This window comes from Protopterus annectens, chromosome 12.part0 (assembly GCF_019279795.1).
Source record: "Protopterus annectens isolate FY-2018-M chromosome 12.part0, PAN1.0, whole genome shotgun sequence".
Taxonomy (NCBI): Eukaryota; Metazoa; Chordata; order Ceratodontiformes; family Protopteridae; genus Protopterus; species Protopterus annectens.
The window spans coordinates 293,095,238-293,117,884 of NC_056746.1; the positions used below are offsets into that span (position 1 = coordinate 293,095,238).

Below are 22,647 nucleotides of genomic sequence, written 5' to 3' on the forward strand. Positions count from 1 at the left end.
TTTCAAGGACTTCCTGCATCCAGGACAATTACTGATAAGAACAGACAACACCACAGTAATGTGGTACATAAACAAACAAGGAGGAACACATTCATACCCCTTGTGCAGACTAGCCATGACTCTTTGGAACTTGGCTCTGGAAAGACAAATCAAACTTCAAGCACAGTACTTGCCAGGACTGGAAAACACACTGGCAGACACTCTAAGCAGAAATATGACAGATCCACACGAATGGAAGTTACATCCTCAGGTGTTTACAGAGATAATCTAAGCGTGGGGGAGGCCAGACATAGATCTTTTTGCCTCCCACGGGAACCATCAACTGAAAAAGTTTTGTTCAAGGACCTTTCATCCAAAGGCCTGGAAAGTGGACGCCCTTTCATTCAGTTGGACAGCATGGACAGTTTATGCATTCCCACCTCTGCCCCTTCTGCCTAAGGTGCTTTTGAAAGCAAGAACAGACAAACCGAGGATGATACTGATTGCTCCAGATTGGCCAAGGCAACACTGGTATCCACTCCTGAGGAGCCTAACACATACTCCTCCCTGGTCCCTGCCTCTAATGCCTCTCCTACTGACTCAGAACAGCTACAAAACTCTTCGCAGTCAGCTGAAAACACTCAACCTCGCTGCATGGAAAATTCCTTGACACCACAACAGTCCCTACTCTCCAAGGAGGTGCAGGATGTCATTTTGGAGGCCAGAAGACCATCTACTAGAAAAGCTTACTCTGCAAAATGGAAGTGGTTTTGCTGTTGGAATGAGAAAAGAGGCCAGGACCCTAGAAAATTGAACTTGCCTCAGGTTTTACAGTACCTAGCTGAACTGCTGAACAGTGGACTTTCATTTTCTTCCATAAAAATACATGCCTCAGCCATTTCTGCAGAATTCAACACGGATCCTCCTTTATTCTCTCACCCACTCTTACGACAGTTCCTCAGAGGGGCTAAGAATATAAGACCTCCAAGGAAGCAACCAATACCAGCCTGGGACCTTAATTACATACTAGAAAAATTAACATTGCCTCCCTTTGAACCTGCTGCCTCAACAGATCTGCAACATTTGTCCTGGAAAACAGCTTTCCTTCTGGCCATCACTTCAGCTCGTAGGGTTTCTGAACTACAGGCCCTCATGGCGGTGCAGCCCTTCCTCATCTTCCATCAGGACAGGGTTTCCCTTCGTACCAACCCATCTTTTATGCCAAAAGTGGTATCCAGGGTAGCCTTAAATCAAGCCATACACCTACCTACCTTTTATCCTAACCCTCAAAACAAAGGGGAGAGGCTGCTTCACACTTTAGACATCCATAGGCAGCTACGTTATTATTTGGACAGAACAAAGTCCTTCAGGAAATCAGTACAACTTTTTGTGTCCTATGCCGTAGGGGCTCAAGGGAAACCAGTTACCAAACAGGCCATTTCCAAGTGGATTGGCCACTGCATACAGTTTTGTTATTCCTATCATGGGAAATCTGTCCCTACTGGTATCAGATCTCACTCCACCAGGGCCACAGCCACCTCTACAGCCTTCCTCAGAGGCGTTCCTACTAAGGATATTTTGGAGGCAGCCACTTGGAGTTCTGTACATACCTTCACAAAACACTACCACCTACCCTTATACTCCAGAACAAGAGCAGGCTTTGCCACTGCTGTTTTGCAGGGCATTCTGGCTCAACCCAGTTCCTCATAGTACCTACCACCCTATATGCATAGCTTTGGGACTCTACCCATTTGTGATTACTGCAGCTGTATGCACGATGAACATAGTACAGTTTTGTACCTACCATAAATGTAGATGTTAGAGTGCTAATACAGCTGCAGTACAGGTTTCCCTCCCTCCTTCCCCACTTGGTAAAGGCATGGGGCCTAACAACCTCTTCATACCACCTGACTGGGTTATCCTGCTATGTTTTATTTGCTTGCTTACACTGATTTGGCATTACATTGCATTGCCTGCATATGTAGATAAGCCTTATTTATGTATTGCCTTCCTTTTGGGGGCACCTGACATCTGGGGCAAGAAAGACTGAAGAACATGGCGTCGGCTGTGTCTTGTATACTCTGGCCTTACTGACGTCAGAAGAGTAAGCGACGACAACCGACGCCGGACCAAGACTTTGGAATTCGGCCGACCGAGGGACCGCCTGACGGCTGAAAACCCATCTGTGATTACTGCAGCTGTATTAGCACTCGAACATCTACATTTATGGTAGGTACAAAACTGTACTTTCTGTCTCTAAGCAACAGGGCTTAGGGCTTTTTTTTTTTTTTACACCCTATGACTGAAGGCATGGATGTTTTTTCCCTAATCCCAACCAGGCACATTTATTTAGAGGACATGCTAAGTATTGTGAAGCTATGTAGGAAAACACACAAGATAATGATTAGACGAGTGGAAATGTTTCTCTTTCTGTATATCCAGAGATCATAGACTCAAATAATGCACAAGTTGCACTTGTCCTATTTTAGCTGCCATGCCTTTTCAAGGCTGGCCTTTTTTTTTTCCACCATAATATTGCACGGTTTTGCTGGAGTAGTTTGTCATACTGTGGACCCCAATTTGTACTATAAACCTTCTGTAAAACAGTTTCTAAAAAGGTTTTGCATTTTAGATCTCCAAGTAAAGAAGTCTCACTACTGTGTGATCTGAACTATATCATAGAAAACGGTCTTTAGCCTCTTTTCAGCCACTTCTGCTCCCTGCAGCCTTTATCCTCAGCAACACTCTGATGTACGAGAATTTCCAATGTGATCAAACTGATGGGTCTTCGGGCCACTTGTCTAATCATAGCCAGCAAAGAGAGTGCTCCAGCCTTAAAGCTCCTCACAGTTTCCCTCCCACAATGCATCTGTCCTGACTAAGCTAGCTTCCCCTCAGAACTTTTGCCACCGTCACATTCGGATGTGGTCTCTGTCTGCTCAGCTAAGTGTTTTATAAAAATTTCATTCCGTCACTTTCCATTTTAGATATTCTTTCTCCTAAGACTCTGAAGGTACTGGCATCATTTATTTTTCCATTTTTGAAGCTCTCAGACTTTTAACTTTAAAGCTTTAAATTGTACATTGTGTGGCTTCTCTTCATCAATGCCTTTTGTAGTTGAGGCCTATTCTTTAATGTAGTCCATTAGCGCTCCTGTGTGTGTCTCTCTCTCTCTCTCTTACTAGAAAATATTTTGTGCTACTGTGTTTTGTGTGTCCTCCCTTTTCTTACTGCACAGTTATGGATGTCAAAGAGAAAAGGGAGAAAAGTTTAAAACAAATCTTTGTAATGTGGCTACAAGATCCCCCCCCCCATGGCCACGGCATGTCTATTCTTAGAGAATTTCAGTGTGGAGTGTTTTTTGAGCAAGAGACTCCAGATAAAGAGCTCTCTTGAATAGAAAGAATAAGTTCATACTGAAGAAAGAGCCTTCCTTCTGAATCTGAGGGAAGCCCAGGAAAACGTAGGATTAGTCAAAACTCGGGAAAAATGTGAGAAAAAGAAGATAAATATGAGAGAAAGCAGCCCATGATGAGGCTTTGTCTTGCCTTTGAAAGTGTCTAAACAGGCATGTAGAAATGGATGTCCTGCTTGCCCTTTGGGGTTGATGATGGAGAGAACAGGTCCCCCACTTTTGCTAGTTCCCTGGCCCATATCTTGGTGCCAGTGGCTTTGGAGCAGTTATCTATGCTGCAGTATGTTCTTTTATTGCCAAATGATGCTCCTGCCTATGTGTTGGAGCCTTTGGATCCATCCCATTTAACTCTGCAGTTCTTGGCATGAGCTGGCCTTTGTCGTGTCATCTCGACACTGAGTATTCCATACCATTGTCAGAGCCACGTATGATGACACTTATGTTAGTGTCTGGGTCCAAGGTCTTTGAGTCATCTGGCTGAGCCCTTCCTTGAGGCCTTCTACTCTGTCTCTGTCTTGGTTCAGGACTCTTGCCTTTGGCTGGAGCTATTCCTTATTCATGATGATGGCATCTGAGCTAGACAGGGATCCTTGGACTTGGAGGATGTCAGATCTGCTTTTGAAGTTATAGGGAAGATGCATTTTTCTCATCAAGATATGATTCACAGATTTCATGTTTGCACCATCACTGGACACACCTGTTGCTTTTCAGCCCATTCGTGCATCTGCAGGTCTGAGTCGAACCTTAGGTCTCAAAAGGTCAGCCTAGGTGCCAACATAATCTTCTGAAGACACTGACAACCTCCAGCTAATGTTCCAGGGAATATGATGTGGAAAAGGTGGCACTTGGATTTCCTGGAGGAGTCTTTTACGTCGGACACTAACTCTGAGTTAGAGCTGGATCCCTTCAGTCTTCCCCCCTGAGAACATTACCTTTGGTGAGGTCATGGAGCTAATGCACCAGAATGGTAACTGGTCCACAGATCTTTCCCTTTCTGGATGATGCAGTCCTGTTTCAGGCCTATGGATCAACATCCTCTACTTGGGTGCATCCTCTGGCAGATGGTCTCATTGACTTGTCCATCAGGAAGTCATGGAAAGGGCTTGATTCCTGCAAGAGCATACGTAGCAAACCAGACAAAACTCTGAATCCACCTAAGGACAGAAAAGAATGGGCAGAGAGTCCCCTGGTGGATTTCATTATTGTCGGTCACTACCAAGAAAGCGGTCTTAAGGATACAGCCACAGTCCACCTGCCCAACAGGGAGTCTCTGGTGATGGCTAGATTAGGGAAGTGCGTGCATAGTTTAGACATTCTGCATTTAGGGCCCTGAATTATGCCACCCACATGAACAGATATCAGACGGGACCTAGCCATATAAGAATTAGACTCTCTGAACAGACCTCCCACACTAGATTCTAGGAAACAGCTGCAAACCACATTAAATACGATCTATAACACTACAAACATCTTCATGCAGCTCACACATAAATGCAATAGAACAGCCTGGCTTTTGTATGAGTCTTCTTGCCTAGTTCTACTTATAGGTTCATAGGTAAGTACTAGGCTAGCTACCCTTGTGGGGCATTTTAAGATTAGGCAGTTTCCTTTTTTGTGTTGGAAATAACCTATCACATTTTGTTATTGTCCTTGTCCATCCCCGTAATAAGAATAACTGATGTTCCACAGATAATTGGAGGAGACCCATACATATGGAGTAAAGCATTTAGGAGCTGCCTCTTTCCATTAGTAGTACAGAGGACAGTCCTAGGGTAAATTTTCTGCTTCTTATCCATAGATCTAAGTAGCTCTTTAAAATGGACAGGGATGAATTTTATTTTATGTGGATGGGGAGTCTGTTCCACAGCAGTGGTATCCTCTGCTTAATATACCTGTTCCTCCAAATTGTTCTGTTGATGTTGCAGAAGAGGTTTAGATCCCTAGACAGAGTATTTCTGATGCCGTTTGACTTGCTGATGTGCAGTAAAATTGATTAGTAATGGATCAGATGATGCCTTGTATGCCAGACACAGGTCCCCTCTTTTGTCTGTAGATACCGAATATAGTGATAGGGCTTTGAGCTGGTCCATGTAGGACATGTTGAGTAGGCATTGTATCCTTTTAGCAATGCATCTCTGTGGATAATCCAGTTGTTGCTTGTGTCTGGACAGGTACATGCCAGAGGGGCATTATATTCAATCATTGCCCTCATGAGGGCAGAGTAAAGGGGGACAATGACATCCCTAGATGTAGACACAATCCCTTTGTTCATAAGCTGTGCAATAGGAGTTTCTTACAACAGCAGACACATGAGGTTATAGACTTGTAAGGTTCTGTGGACAATTTCAGGGCATCCTTTACCAACGCCCCATATGATGGCAACTTTATTTGGTCCAGCACTTAAGGAACACATACAGAAACGTGAGAGGAAAGCAAGACACTTTCTGCCATCTGAGAACGCTTTTAGAATCTGCAGACACCTTGCAGTCAGAACCGAAAGGGATCAAAATCGTACTTCTAGAAATCTAAGCATTCACCTTTTGACTCAACTTCTGATAAGGTTGATGTAGGCAAAAGTGGCCCCTTTAATGGACACCAACCCAAAGGTCATGGAAGTACTCAAACTCAGGGATATCATGAGACATTTTGTGACCAGCAACAGTTGTGTCCTTGGAGGGCTACCTGAGTGCTCTCCTCTGTAGGCAGTCGGGTCATTTATCCCTCCACTTCCCTGCATGGATGATGATCTATCACACAGGATTCCTAGGTGAAGAGGGGTAGTAGCCAAAGGTTATTACGTACCCTCTTCCCTCAAAAAAATCACCATGATCACTTCCAGGTGTGCCACCACATCAGCTAAAAGTAGCCAAGTGGTATGATCTATCCTCCCTAGAGGAGAGGGCTGTCCAGAGGACCCCAACAGATCAGATAGGATCTGGGTACCACTTGAGTTTTGTTATAAAAAGATTAAGGACTACAGACTAGTTTGACCTAAGTCACCTCAACACCTTTTGTAGTGCACGCACAAAAAGACACTCTTTAGAATGGTCATGGTGCAGCTGATTCTTCGTGTCTTCAGGTAAAAGACTGGAATATGCTCCAGTTTCCACATCAAGAGTGTTTTTATCTCCAGGAAGTTCCTTTGCTTCTGACTAGGAGCCAGTGATTATCAGTTCAGAGCCCTGCCCTTGTCTCCCACAGCCCTTGGGTGTTTACCAAGTGCATGGCCATACTCACAACTCATCTGCAGCTTCAGGCAGCCAGAGTGTTTCAGTATTTGGATGATTGGTTTCTGGCTGCTACAGTGGAAGAATCCTTGAAGGCCATGAATTACCTTCTCTGGCTTCATCTGTCCTTGGGAAGCTCAGTCACTAACGAAAATTAAAAACTAGAGCCCACCCAAATAATCCAATTTATAGGCTGCCATCTGGACACAGTTTACTGTATAGTCTCTGTGCCCCCAGTCCATGTTTTACACAATGCAATCCAGGCACTTTTTTGGCACATCTGGTCCTCCAGGCTCTAGACCTTGTGGAATTCTATAGTCTAATGGTCCAGTTTGCCAGTTGCCACATGAATGTCACAATGATTGCTGTGGGTTCAGTGGTCTCTGTTAACACACAACCTCACTTCCCCGATCATTCTGACCAGCAGTTGTAGAGAACATTTACATTGGATGATTTCTTCCTTCAGTTGTCCTTGCAGGAAGATTGTTTGTACTTCCTCCAGAGGCAGTAGTCACCATGGACACCTCTCCATTGGGTGGGTGGGTGCATTTTCAGTGGAAGATGGTCCAAGGTGTTTGGAGTTTGAAGTGAATCTTTCCATCAACTTCTTTGTGATGAGAGAGATGTCCTCCTAAAGCTGTGGGTGCTTCAAGAGCACCTCTGTCTTGATGTGATTTCCATTCAGGCCGACAACATGATGGTTGTATGATACATCAACAAGTAAAGAAAAACTGTGTCCTATTCCTTATGTTGTGAAGCAGTGAGCATGTGGCAGTGTATGGTGAACTTGCACTGCTTTCTGGCAACAATGCATATTTCTGGGAAATCAGTTCCCTTTCAGACAGGCTCAGCAAGTTATTCTAATGCCTTATCAGTTCTTTCTCAGTCCAGTGGTGGCTCAGATAATTTTCCAACCTTTGGGGGTCAGCTGTGCTCTGATCTTTTTACATCCTGGCCAACACCAAATGCAGCAAGCATCAAGACAAGGGACTGACTTTGCCTTGATCCAGCAAGATGGGCAGACCCTGAAAGAGTGACTCTAGTCAAACTTTGGCCTTCTAGGATCCTTTATGCTTAACCACCTGTACTTGTGATACCCATACTTATGCAGAGCAACTGTTACCTTCATTGCTCCATTCTGTTCTAGAGAAATTTGGTTCCCTGTGCTAAAGCCACACTGCAAAAAACACTCTGGTTTCTTGATCCAGCACTGATCTGCTGTCTTGCCCATCTGGGAAGCATAGCCTGGATCTTCAGAACCTAAGGCTAACTGCTTCCTTTCTCTAGTTCCAGTAATGGTCATGCACTCTGCTTGTGACATTACTCAATGAGTCAAAGATTCTAAAACTCTTAGTAAATGGAAGTGTTTTGCTGTCTGGACTACTTCTCATGGAATAAACCCTTTTTAAGCTTCGATTCCTAAGGTATTACAGTTTTTGTATATATTATTTGATGCAGTGGCTACTTTTTCAGCCATTGAAGTCCAGCTGACTTCAGTTTTTTTCTACAGGCAGACTTCCGATCTCTGGTATCACATAGACTTTATAAAGCTTTCTTGGGGGAGATCTTATTCTTAAGGTCCCCAGTGAGACAGCCTACTTCTCCTCGAGATCTAAATTTTGTGTTTAAAGTTTTAACACCACCGCTCTTTGAACCAGCTTCCTCCATTGCCTTAAAGATGTTCATCATGTTACCTTGCTGCAGTCATCACACTTGGGTTATCCTGCTGTCAGGCGGTCCCGCAGTCGGCCAGAGTTCCAAAGTCTTGGTCCGGCGTCGGTTGCTGTCGCTTCTTCCCTGACGTCAGTGCGCCAGGGGTATACAAGAGGCCTCCGACGCCATTTTCTTCAGTCTTTCTTGCCGTGCGGTGCCCGAAACAGAAGTAGTTTGCAAGTGCCGGTCGGCCGACACCTGAGATTTACGAAAAATTTCAGTCCGAAGTCTTTAATAAAGCTAAGTACCCCATTGAGGAACCTTTTCTTGCCTCAGTCCGATGTCAGAAAAAGTTAACAATTGCATTTCTTGTGGGAAGCAAATACCTCATAAGGACTTCCATTCTTATTGTATTCCTTGCCTAGGCCCAGACCACGATGTCACAGGTTGTCGGTTTTGTGCTAGGTTTAATAAACGTACTATCAAACGCCGTTTTGACTTTGCATGACATTACTTTGGTAGGAAATTTAATTATATCATGCCGTCGGAGCAGCCGACGACCGGCATGCATAAAAAATGCAAGGATAAGGACAGGCAGCCTAGGACCAAGCCAGACTCTGAGGCCTCTGCTGGGGCTGTTGCCGGTTCTCCGGTTTTCAGTGAGGCGCCTACGCAGCCCCAGACGACCGCAGAATTGGAACCCCAGACAGCTGCGAATTCCCAAGCGGAGTGTACTAGGCCATCGCAGCCATCTTCATTAGGCCCTTCCGACACCGGAGCAGAAGGGGATCCCGGTGCAGTAGAAACACCTTCGGTTGCAGAAGGTGTTTTCAGACCGACTTCACTCACCATTAAATCTTATGCTAAGCTTAAAACTCCATTAAAACCAAAAGACTGTACATCAGTCTACAGTTCAAGGCCCCATGCCTAAGAAACAGATGCTTAAGATGGCTGAAGATTTGATTACCCTAATCAGGGGTTCCCATCCCCCTCCAGATAAAAGACCAAGACAAGAGGAGGATTATGCTTCCTCTGACCAGGTTTCAATTTCCTCGGCTTCTTCTGAGGAACAGGATTACACTTTTCCCCCTTATGAAGACTCTGATGCTGAAGAATCTATTCCCTCAGCATCTCCCCCTGAAGACTACTCCTTTGGGGAAACTTTACACACCATGAGGGAACATTTCCACTGGGAAGGACAGGACTACTCTGATTCAAAGAAAAGGCTCCGAGAGTTCCTTTTACTACCCCAGCACAGACCACTTGCTATCCCTCCAGTTTTAGACATCGTGGATGATGTTTACTTAGTCTAGTCTAAATCCAGACTCTCTACCGCCTGCTCCAGCCAAATCAGACAGATACTACCGAGTACCTGACTCACACAAATTCCTTTATAAAAGCCCTGTGGCTGATCCAGAAACAATTTCCCAGGGTCCCAAAGGTGCTAAAGCTTCTATGGCTAAAAATCCTGTACCCTCTGAAAGGGATTCCAGAGCCCTAGATAGATGGGGAAAGAAGATATACACCTCAGCTACTCTGGCTATGAGAGCATTAAATTGTCAGTTTCACATGCTGAAATATCAGCAATTCGTAATGTCTCAATTAAAACAAAAAATGAGCACACTTTCTTAACAGCCTGAATTCAAGGAAATGCAGGATCTGTTGCATGCAGCTGAACAAGTGGGCAAACATACTTTACAATGTGGATTTGATTCATTGGAAGCTTCATGTAGAGCAGCAGTTACTGGGTCTGTCATACGTAGACATGCTTGGTTAAAAGAACAAAACCCTACCTTATCATGTTAAAGCAAAATTATTGGATGCACCTTTACAGCAGGATGTTTTATTTGAAGTCAAAGCAGAAGAGATTTTAAAGAAGATGGGAGGATAAGGCAAAGTCTATGCAGACGGTCAAGGATTTTTTACAGGTACAACCCCCTCGTTTCAGCAGAAATTGGCCAACAAAAAAATGGTCCTTTCCAGCTTCTGACAGATCACAGAGGGGCAAATACAGATGCACAAGGGGCAGAGGTCAGTCCCAAGGCCCTTACAAACCTCGCTAATGGGGTACTACTACCCAGAAGGGAGGAGAAGACAGGCCCCCAAGCTAGCAGAAGACAAACACAATGAGTCAACCCTCAAATTCCCAAGCAAATCCCTCTTGGCAGCTCCCTTGGGAGGAAAATTAGCACGTTTTGCAGACAACTGGCACATCATCACAAAAGACAAATGGGTCCTAAACATTGTCTCACAAGGATACAGATTCCACTTTCATACCTTGGCAAGGATAAAAGGAATGCCAAACCTGCCACCGAATCAATGAGCAGAAGCACAAAAACAAATTACAGCTCTCATGGACATGAGAGCCATTCAACAGGTACCTACACAGGAGCAAGGACAAGGATTTTACTCAAGACTCTTTCTAGTCCCCAGAAAGGACAAAGCATGGAGACCCATTCCGGATCTTTCAATTCTGAACACCTATCTGCAAGTACCAAAATTCAAGATGCTAACACTACAGCAGCTTCTTCCCATGCTGGGCAAGAAGGCTTGGCTAGTAACGTTGGATCTCAAGGAGGCATACATGCATGTCCCTAGTAGACAAAATTGCAGAAGATACCTCCGCTTCATTGCAGGTTCAACCCAGTATCAATTCTCTGCACTGCCCTTTGGCTTATCTACTGCACCTAGGGTCTTCACAAAATGCCTGGCACCAGTAATTGCATACTGCAGACAAAGAGGAATTCAAATATACCCATACCTGGACGACTGCCTTATTCAGGCAGAAAGCAAGGACATTCTTTTAAAGCATCTGGCATTTGTCAAACACCTTCTAAATTGCCTAGGGTACACAGTAAACGAAAAGAAATCAAAACTAGTGCCCTCACAAAACCTAATATTCCTGGGTGCCAGCTTGAATACAACGGCCCAGATGGCTTATCTCACGCCAGACAAGCAACAACAGCTGACTCAATACTTCAAAATAATGGCAACAAAGACCCAATGCCCTGCAAGAAAAATTCTGCAGGCCTTGGGATTCATGGCATCTTGCATACTACTAATACCATTTGCAAAACTGCATATGAGGAAATTACAATGGTACCTGAAAAGTATATGGACTCAGCACAGCCACAGCTTAGAAACAATGATATCACTCATTCCCTGCCTTCAACAGGAGTTTCTATGGTGGGCACAGGCATGTCACCTCAACAAGGCCCAGCCTTTCACCTTACCCACAGCCAGGCAAACTTTAACAACAGATGCATCGGACTATGCCTGGGGAGCACACATGGCAGGACAGTGCTTTCAGGGCAAATGGACTACAGATCAAAGGCATCTGCATATCAATCAAAACTAAATGCTGGCAGTACAGAATGCCCTAACAGCCTTCAAGGACCTCTTACACCCAGGACAACTAATAATAATGACGGACAATACCACAGTAATGTGGTACATAAACAAGCAAGGGGGCACACATTCCTACCCCCTATGCAGGCAAGCATTGACCTTGTGGAACACAGCACTGTCTTACCAAGTTCAACTACAAGCACAATTCCTGCCAGGAAAGAAAAACACATTGGCAGACGACCTAAGCAGAAACATCATGGATCCCCATGAGTGCAAAGTAGATCCACAAGTATTTGCAATGATAACTCAAAAATGGGGATGCCCAGACATAGATCTGTTTGCCAACCCCCAAAACTACCAACTTCAAAAATTTTGCACAAGGTTATTCCACCCACAAGCTTGGAAAGTGGACGCCCTCTCATTCAGTTGGAAAACATTAACAGTGTCTGCCTTTCCTCCGCTGCCTCTTCTAGCAAAGGTACTGCTGAAAGTCAGATTAGAGGCCACAAATGATACTCCTTGCACCAGACTGGCCACGCCAGCACTGCTATCCAATTCTAAGGAACATGGCCCACGGCCCACCATGGATTTTACCACAAATTCCTCACCTGCTCACCCAGCAAGACAATCAGATTCTACACAGCCAGCTCAAGACTTTAAACCTGGCTGCATGGCAAATTACCTAAACAACCAGCCAACACCTCTATCCAAAGCTGTTATGGATGTCATTCTGGAGGCCAGGAGTCCTAGCACCAGGAAAACCTATTCAGACAAATGGAAAAGATTTTGCGCTAGGAACCAGGCTAAAGGCCAAAATTCCCTTGATCCAAACATTCCTCAGATTCTACAATATTTAACTGAGATGTTGCACAAAGGACTTTCCTTTTCATCTATTAAGATCCACGCCTGAGCAATTTCAGCCCATTACTACACGGATCCTCCTTTATTTTCACATCCACTCCTAAGACAGTACCTCAGAGGGACTAAGAACATAAGACCACCCAGGAGAGCACCAACACCTACTTGGGATCTCAACTTTGTTCTGGAAAAGCTTACTCTGCCGCCCTTTGAACCAGCTTTTTCAGCAGATTTAAAATTTCTTTCACGGAAAACTGCCCTGCTGCTAGCAATAACTTCAGCTAGAAGAGTCTCAGAGCTACAAGCACTAATGGCAGTGGAGCCTTTCCTCATTTTTCATCGACAGAGTCTCTCTATGAACTAACCCTTCCTTTATGCCAAAGGTGATATCCAGTGTGGCCCTAAACCAAATAATTCATTTGCCCACTTTTTTCCCAAACCCCTAGAACAAAGGAGAAAGACTCCTGCACTCTTTGGACATTCACAGGCAATTACGTTACTACTTGGCTAAAACTAAGGCTTTCAGAAAATCTGACCAGCTCTTTGTAGCCTATGCTGCAGGATCACAAGGAAAAGCTATCTCAAAACAGACCATTTCAAAATGGATAGGACATTGCATACGTTTCTGCTACACGCATCATGGGAAACCGGTACCTGCTAACATTAGGTCTCACTCCACCAGGGCTACAGCTACATCAGCAGCCTTTCTCAGGGGGGTGCCAACCAAGGATATTCTCGAAGCTGCAACTTGGAGTTCAGTGCACACCTTCACCAAATACTATCACTTGCCTCTATATTCTAAGACTAGAGCTGGTTTTGCCACTGCAGTTTTGCAGGGCCTACTAGCTTCTTCTAATCCTGTTTAACTTCACCACCCATCCTTAGCTTTGGGATTCAACCAAAGTGTGATGACTGCAGCAGGGTAACACGATGAACATAGTACAGTTTTGTACCTACCATAAATGTAGATGTTGAGAAAGCCATTCAACTGAATACTCCAATCTCTCCGAGAAAGGAAACACAGTATCACTCAGCTGACTTTAAAAGAACTTTTATAAATAGGATTTTTAGGATTAAATGTTAAATAAAATGAATAATTTATGTTTATGTTTTATGTTAAATGCACTTTTTATGTTTAATTAAAGTTCTGAGTGTGTACTGTGTTTCTCGTTTTGAATGAAAATAACACAATACTATATAAATGTAGATGTTCACATGTTCACCCTGCTGCAGTCCAGGTTACCCTCCCTCCATCCCCTCTGAACTACCTAGACTTATCTATGCCTTTCTATCCTATACAACCTCTGTGATGTATTTGCTTGTGAATGAAGGTATTGTTTAATTTTTATATGTATATTTTTATATAGCAATATGTATTGCCTACCTATTGGGGGCACCTGACATCTGGGGCAAGAAAAACTGAAGAAAATGGCATCGGATGTCTCTTATATACCCCTGGCGCACTGACGTCAGGGAAGAAGCGACAGCAATCGACGCGGGACCAAGACTTTGGAACTCTGGCCGACTGTGGGACCGCCTGACGGCAGGATAACCCAAGTGTGATGACTGCAGCAGGGTGAACACTCGAACATCTACATTTATGGTAGGTACAAAATTGTACTTTCCTTTTGTGGGCCGCTGTCTTCCTCCTTGCCATCACTTCAGCTAGAGAATATCTTTGAGTTGCATGCCCTTTCTGTACTTTGTCCATGTCTGATTTTTTCATAGCAGTGTCTTTCTCAGAACAAATCCATCCTTCTTTTCTAAAGTGGTGTCTGAATTTAACTTAAACGAAACTATCCATCTTCCTGTGTGTTTTCCTAATTATTCCAACAAGAGAGTGTAAACTCTCCACACCCTAGACGTTCACAGACAGTTGAAATTCTACTTGCATTACTCCAAAGTATTTAGGAAGGGCATGTGCTTTTGTATGTTTTTCACCCATTAAACTGGGAAAGAAAGTGACTAGATAATGTTATCTACATGGTTGTCTGACTGCATCACCTTTGTACCAGTCATAAAAAATGTCATGAAGACCTACAGCTCACTCAACATGTTCTGTGGCTACTTTACAGCCTTCTTCAAGAAATTCTCTGTTAATGACATTTGCCGTGCAGCAACTTGGCCCACAATACGTATATTTTCTTTTCTAAGCATTGCAAACTAGATTTGACTTCAAAATCCAGGGCTCCCTTTGGAGCCATCATCTTTGAGAGTCCCTTGTCTTGATGCCACCTAAGTAGCTAAGGATTATGACCCATCTGTCATCTTTAATCGATGGAATGAGTAGATACGGTAGTTATATACATACAGTAATGCCAATGTTCTTTGTGTTTCACTGTTGCAGTTATCACATTTGGGTTAACCCTGCCAGGGTAGCCCATACCTTGCAACAGTTTCAAACTTTCCCGTATTCTAACTCGCCATTACTGGCTTCCTTGAAATCTTGCAAGGCTTTTCTCTGTAAACTTTTATATATTCAGCCATTTATAAAGGATCCTTTAGCTTTGTCCATCCTGCATACTTGTTGTTCCGTAAGGTTAGTGTCTTTCTGAGCTGATCTGTTATTTTATATCCAAGTTTGCATCTGTGAAATCTTGATCAGTCTGTTAACCTTCCCATCATCTTACCTGATTATCTCAACAGAGGTGAATACTTGTTGTGTTGCTTGGCTGCCAAAAAGCAGCTTAGAGTTTATTTGGACAGAACAAATTTGTCAGAAATAATTTACTCATTTTCATCACTTTTTTTAAAAAAGAACCTGGGCTCTGGGCTCTAAATTTTCTAAAATTGCCTTGCCCTAATGGTTGGATGATTATTATATTTCACATGATAGAATTTAAATTAAACAGGTGAGCTCTTCATACAGAAGTCAAAAAACTAGGTGATCACTTGTCTAACTTTTTTCAGAAATCCATCTTTGGAAAGTGGTATTTGTTGTATGTATGTGGGCTTATTTGAATAATTTTGCAAGACAGTATGGGGCAGATTCTAAAAGAATTGCTGTCTAAGTGACTTACTGCCTAGTGTAAGCCTGCTTTATAGATAGGCCTTTACAGTGGAGTAAGTCACTTGCATCAAGAGCAAGTCTTCTGGAGTCAGGCTATATAAGCTTATTAGTATGTCTAAATTTATGTCTTCCTTCATGGCCATAGTTGTCTGGGGTATGCTCCTAGGATGGTGATTGCTCAGGAGCGTAAGCTTGGGGCTCTGTTGGTTGAGGAGTATCAAGTTCCTCAGCTCAAATGTGAAAATTGCATACTTAACATTGGATCTAGATGAGGATGACCAGGTCCATCCTCATTATATCCACCATCCTTCCCTTGTCCTCCGAGTAGACATCATCTAGAGGCATTTAACTGAGAATGTGTATTTTCTTAACTTCTGATTTACTTTACCCTGACATAACAGATCTAGTGAGGAAGCTAGTTGACAAAATATTATAGGTAAAAGTGGTTCTAATAACCTGGGAATATTTCAGATGCTGCAGCTTTAGTCCTTTTAACTGACAAGGATAGACCTGCATATCCAAATTTAACGTTATGCTAAAATGCATCATTTTTGTATAGTTTGATCTTTAAAGTAAAAAGATTTAAGGAAAAAAGCTTGAGTTGGAAGCATTTTTTATAGCATGAAGTTATTTGTTTGCACTTTTCCTTATAAATTCATTATTTTTGATTGACAGATCAGCGTTTAGATCTATGCAAACTCAGCGCCACAGACAATGTTGCAGTACGAGGTCAAGTAGTAGGTAAGAAGAAATATATTTAACTCTTGCATGCTGTTATTTACTGTTTAGAAATAACTGAACTAACATGGAAGACTACCCATTATAGGTCCTTTAATTGTATTCATCTTCTTCAGCAGTCAGCACTTGGTATAATTTTCTGGAAGTGTTTTTGCTCATGGGTGGATTTGCACCAGTGGCAACAAGTATTAAGACATCACATATTTACCACATATGAGAGTATTATCTTTTACACTTGTTCTTCTGTTTGCATATTGTAGATTGTGATCCTTGCTATTGTCTGTAAACAAAATCCTAAATTTGTTTTCCTTTTGATGGTTCTTAAATAGCTCCTCTTTGGTGTCTTGAGGTTGGATTGAAGTTTTCTGTACACTTATGCTTGGAAGAATGGTTAGTACAATTAAATCCTAGAGGAAGGTTTGCAGCCTACTGAGCCTCCTAGAACATGGCTCAGCTATGGCTAACAGGTGTGTATTTCTGTGGGCCTCCATTTTTGTTGGGAAGTTTAGCTCTGGAAGAAACCCTGGGAAATGCATCATGGAGTATTCATAGGTTCATAGGTAGGTACAAGGCTTTCGGCCCTGTGGCCTATATAAGCCTAGCCAAAAAGGTTCCCTGGCTTTCGTCACCCAAGAAAGTTATTTTCCTGTGCCCCTGTCAAGCAGTGCCACAGAAGTGATCCCCTGGGTGAATATTCTATTTCCCATCCAGTCATCAAGATTTTTCTTAGAGTGTCAATGAGGAGCTTTGCTTGACATGAATGGGTAGTTTGTTCCAGATTATGGGAAGTCTCTGGGACAGTACTCTATCCCTCAAGCATGTTCTGTTTATTGTGGTGACAAGATTTAGGTCTCTGGAGTGTGTGGTTCGGAGAGATTGGAATTTCTTTCTGTAGCATGTCCAATAGCTCTGGGTTTGACATAGCTTTGTATGTTAGGCAGAGATCACCTCTGAGTAGGCAATATGCAACGGAGTAGAGCTGGAGTTTTTTGAGACTGTCTGCGTATGGCATCTGTTTGAGGCTGGTAATCCTCTTAGTGAGGAGTGAGGTATTTCTGTGGCCTTTCCAAATGTCGGTGTCTTGTGAGATACATGCCAAACAGGGCATTGTATTCTATAATGGGTCTGACGAGGGATGAGTAGAGAGGAACAATGATCTCCTTTTTTCTAGAGGAGAACCCTTTTGTGATGAGGTGTGCCATGTAGAAGGATTTCCTGACTACTGTGGTGAGTGGTTATCAAAGGAGAGACTAATGTCCATCTGTGTCCCGAGGTCTCTTATCACACTTTCAGTGTTTAATGAGCTACTGCCTATGTGGTAGTTCATGGGTACTGAGTTTTTCTGAAAGGGGATGACAGTGCACTTCTTGGCATTGAGCTTGAGGCCATGACTTTGACACCAAGCATCTGTCTCTGTGAGGCCCTTTTGTAGAATGTCTACATCATTAGGTGATTCTATTATGTCTCCCAGTTTGCACTCGTCTATGAACTTATTTAGCCAAAAACCTTCTGTGTTGGCCTGCACTTCAGAGAAGTTGATGGCGAACAGGAGAGGACACAGGCCCGAACCCTGTGGGGGTGTGAAGTCGGACTTGGAGTCTGCTACTTTTACTGTGTGGGTTCTATCAACGAGCCAGTTGGCCACCCATCTTGTGACATAGGGATTTATGCCCAGTTTAGTGAGTTTATCTATAATTCCAGATTGGGGGATGGTATCGAAAGCCTTGGCAAGGTCAGGATAGGCTGTGTGCACTACCTTGCCCCCGTCTACGGCTGTACTGACTGCTTTAAAGAAGTCAATCAGATTTAGTATTCACAACACATACCCTCCCCTTCCCACACACAAACCTTAGTTTATTTCCTTGGTCACTCAGCCTAATCATGGGAAATGGTACCTTTTTTAAACATTTTTGTGTACATTGTGATTTAGTAATCACATAAGTATACATGCACACAAAAGGAAATGGTGACATTTTCATTGTTTTCATGCAGTATACACGTGTCACTTTTTAACAGTTGTCATTCAATCCAGCATTACATAAATTGCTCAACTCTTGCCTTCCCTTAAACCTTACTCCTTCTCTAGAAAATTGTCATACATGTGTTGTTTCTACAAATTCTATTTATTTCTATGTAATTTGCTTCTTTTCTTTTCTAAAGATCCCACCTCCTGTTATTTTTATCTCCTTTACAGTATTTAGTACTTCAGTTACACTTGTTTTAGAATTTGATTTTCATTTTCTTGTAATTGCTTTTTGGGAGTTCGGCATTAAAGTTGGTAAGGCCTTACTATTTATAGCCAATTCAGATCCCGTATCCCATCTCAGAAGAATAATTTCCTTAGTTGCAACCATTTGATCCTCCAACACTTCTGACAAAGTACTCTGTAGGGAAGTTTTAACATCTGCAAACTTGTTATACTTCGAAAAAGCATGATGTTCTTCCTGTTTCACTGTTGCAGCCATCACATTTGGGTTATCCCTGCCAGGGTAGCCTTCGGTTGGCCCGAATACCAGAGGCTTAGTATTTCTGCGTCGGTTGCTGTTGCTTCAGAACTGACGTCAGGTCATCAGTAGTATAAAGTAAGGCAGCCGACTCCGTTACATCAGTCTTTCTTGCTGTGGAGCCCAAAGCAGAAGCAGTTTGTACGAGTGCCGGTCTACTGCTACCAGAGTTTCTTCTTCTGAAATGAAGCTGAAGTCTTCTAAAGCTAAGTAGATAAACGACCAAGGAAACCAGGATCCACCACTTCAGTTTATTCCAGCCTCTAGCGCTTCGTCAATAGCCTTCCAAGGAGAATACAAACTAGAACTAAAGCACACCTTTATATAATAAAATGAATTAATAATTAAAACAAATCATAAGTTTAAATAAGAACTCTCCAGTTGCATTCTGCAGTCCTGGTTTCCTTGGTCGTTTATCTACATTTTATTTTCTGTTTTATTTGTTGTCTTTGGTTCTAAAGCTAAGTACCCGGTTGGGGATCCTTTATTCTTGCACTAACTGATGTCAGAAAAAGTTAACAATTGTCTTGCCTGTGGAACACAAATACCACACCAAGACTTTCATTCTTACAATGTCACTTGCTTAGGCCCAGACCACGACGTCCGCCGCTGTCGCTTCTGTGCTTTGCTCAACGTCAGAACTATACGTCGTCGGGCCCTTATTATAGCTAGATATCTTTGCTTACAGTCCTCTAATTCCGATATGGCTTTGGTAAGCCATCCGACAGCAGATCTTCTGAAAAAATGTAAATATAAAGACAGACACAGACCACACAGGTCCAAACCTACCGACGACGCTCCTGTTAAACTAGTCGTCAGTTCTGTGGTTCTCAGTGAGGCGCTTTCATAGTCCCTGATGCCCACTTCTGTGGATTCGCAGGCCACTACCGAGACCCTTTTGGAGTCTGGTATGCCACAAAACTCTTCTTCGTCTAACGATCCTGTGGTAGTCTCTACCTTGGATGGGTCTGGAGCTGCTGAGCAGGCACTGGCTTCTGAGGAAGTCCTTCTCACTACCAGTTCTCAACGCAAACCAGCGACTTCTTTCGAAAGCTACCGAGTTTCTTAGGCCCAGGTTACGAACCACACCCAAAAAACCAATGACCCAATCTCAGGCCATCTGCTTCCTTGCCTCAGTCTCAAATGCTTAAAATAGCGGAAGACCTTATGCTAATTAGAGGAAGCCAAGCTACCCCTTCCAAAAGAAAAAGAGATCTGTCCCCTATAGTTTTATCTGAACAGGAGTCTGATAACTCTGATGCATTTGAGTATGAAGACATGCAACCCCTCTCTGCTTATGAGGATTTTGATGCAGAGGATTCCATTCCTTCTGCCTCTCCTCCAGAGGATTTTTCCTTTGGGGAAACCCTTCACACCTTAAGGGAGCATTTCAAATGGGAAAGTCAGGACTACCCTCAGTCAAAAAAGAGACTCTGAGAATTCTTAGATCTTCCACAGCACAGACCCCTGGCCATCCCCCTAGTCCTGGATGTTGTGGATGATGTTTTCCTGGAATCCAGCTTGACTCCTGACACCCTCCCTCCTGCACCCAGAAAACCAGGCAGGTATTAAAGTCCCTGACTCAAATTTCTTTTTAAAAATCCTACTGCTGACCCTGAGGTCATTTCTCAAGGGCCTAAAGGAATTAAAGCAACCTGTGCTAAGAATCCCACCCCCTCAGATAGGGATTCCCAAGCACTAGACAGATGGGGTAAAAAAGTATACACTTCAGCTACTCTTGCTATCAGAGCACTAAATTATCAGTTCCATATGCTAAAATTTCAGCAACATACCCTATAACTCCTCAAACAAAAAAATGCCTTCCTTTCCTCCTTGTTTAGAATCTAAAGAGCTAAAAGAGTTGATGCATTCTGCAAGTCAAGTAACTAAACACACCTTGCACTGTGGTTTTGATGCCCTAGAAGCTTCTTGCAGGGCAGCAGTCACCGGTTCTGTCCTTAGAAGGCATGCATGGCTTAAGGAACAGCCATTGCCAGACCATGTTTAATCTAAATTATTGGATGCCCCCTTGCACAAGGAGAACTTATTTGGCACGAAGGCAGAAGAGGTCTTAAAAAGGATGGAAGAAAAAGCAAAAGCTATGCAGACAGTTAAGGATTTCTTACAGGTCCAGCCCCCCAGGTTTAGCAGGCATTGTCCCTCCAAGCACTGGTCCTTTCTTGCTCCCACCAGGTCAGTTCAGCCCAGACTCTGGGTAACCAGATCCCAGAGACAGCAACCACAGGGAATGCAGAGATCTAAGCAGTGGACTACCTCTACTTCAAAACCAGGGAGTTCTAAACCACCCCCTTATGGTAAGAACTCACAATGACTGTCCACCCCCTCTGCCCACCCCCACTTAACCCCTAGGAGGAAAACTCTCATTTCATGCAAATACATGGGCCACCGTTACCAACGACCGCTGGGTTCTCAACATAATGTCCCAGGGATACAAATTTTCTTTCCACACCCTTCCAACTCCAAAAGGGTTTCCAGATCTACCTCAAAAACGGTGGGTAGAGGTGCAAAAGCAAGTCCTTTCCCTGCTCTCCATAAGGGCAGTAGAGAGTGTTCCTGCAGAACAGAAAGGCCAAGGTTTCTACTCCAGACTTTTTCTGGTACCCAGGAAAAAGGGCACCTGGCATCCCCATCCATGATCTATCCATTCTAAACACCTTCCTGGTGATCCCAAAATTCAAAATGCTCACCCTCCAACAGCTGCTACCCATGCTGTCCAAGGATGCTTGGATAGCCACCCTAGACCTAATGGAGGCCTACCTCCACATTCCTATCAGGGAATCATGCAGGAAATATTTTCGTTTTAGGGCAGGACGTTAACTTTCAGTTCTCTGTGCTTCCCTTTGGCTTATCTACTGCTACCTGAGTTTTCACAAAATGTCTGGCTCCGGCCATTGCCTTTTGCAGACAAAGGGATATCCAGATTTACCCATACTTAGACGACTGCATAATTCAGACAGACGGCCAGGAAAAGCTGCTCAAGCACCTGGCCTTTGTAAAGTCCCTACTAACCTCCCTAGAGTACACAATCAACAAAAAGAAATCCAAAGAGGTACCCATCCAAAGGATTATATTCCTGGGAGCAAGCCTGGACACAGCTTCCCAGATGGCATTCCTTATACCAGAAAAGCAAACCATCCTGACAGCCTACTTCTCTTAACTAGCCACCAGACCCCAATTATCTGCAAGGAAAATCCTCCAAGCTCTGGGGTTCATGGCATCTTGCATTCTACTCCTTCCATATGCCAGACTGCAATGGTACCTAAAAAGCCTTTGGTGTCTACACTTTCAAGACCTGGAGACTCTTGTTCCTATAATACCTTGCCCCAGAAAAGACTTTCTTTGGTGGGCAACAGCATGCTCCCTAAACAAAGGACTACCTTTCTCACCACAGATGCATCAGATTATGCCTGGGGTGCACACCTGGATGGCAGGTGCACACAGGGCCAATGGAGCCAACAGCAGATCCATCTGCACATCAACCAAAAAGAGATGATGGCTATCCAGCACGCCTTGATAGCTTTCAAGCCCCTTCTTTCCCCAGGGGCTCTCCTGATCAGAACAGACAACACAGCTATGATGGGGTATATCAACAAGCAGGGAGGGACTCAGTCCTACCCTCTATGCAGGCTGGCCATGACCCTTTGGCACACAGCCTCTGCCATGCAACTCCACCTGTTAGCACAATTCCTACCGGGTTCTCTCAACTCTTTGGTGGACCACTTAAGCAGAAATCTTCTGGACCCACACGAGTGGCAGCTCAACAGAAGAACCTTCGCCCTAATAACTTAGAAATGGGACACCCTGAAGGTAGACCTCCACTACCTCTCATCCCCAGGGTACTGCTCAAAATAAAGGTGGAAAAACCAAGGGCAATTCTTCTAGCTCCAGACTGAC

General features: G+C 43.7%; 1 protein-coding gene across 1 annotated transcript in view; it reads left to right on the top strand.

The window, feature by feature from the left end:
- The window catches only part of SMURF1 (SMAD specific E3 ubiquitin protein ligase 1), a 2,072,011-nt gene that overhangs the window by 673,104 nt on the left and 1,376,260 nt on the right, over positions 1 to 22,647 (top strand). Inside the window, exon 5 of the mRNA XM_044089363.1 lies at positions 16,166 to 16,231. Within this exon, the coding sequence (XP_043945298.1) occupies positions 16,166 to 16,231 (66 nt within the window). The remainder of the gene's footprint in view (positions 1 to 16,165; positions 16,232 to 22,647) is intronic.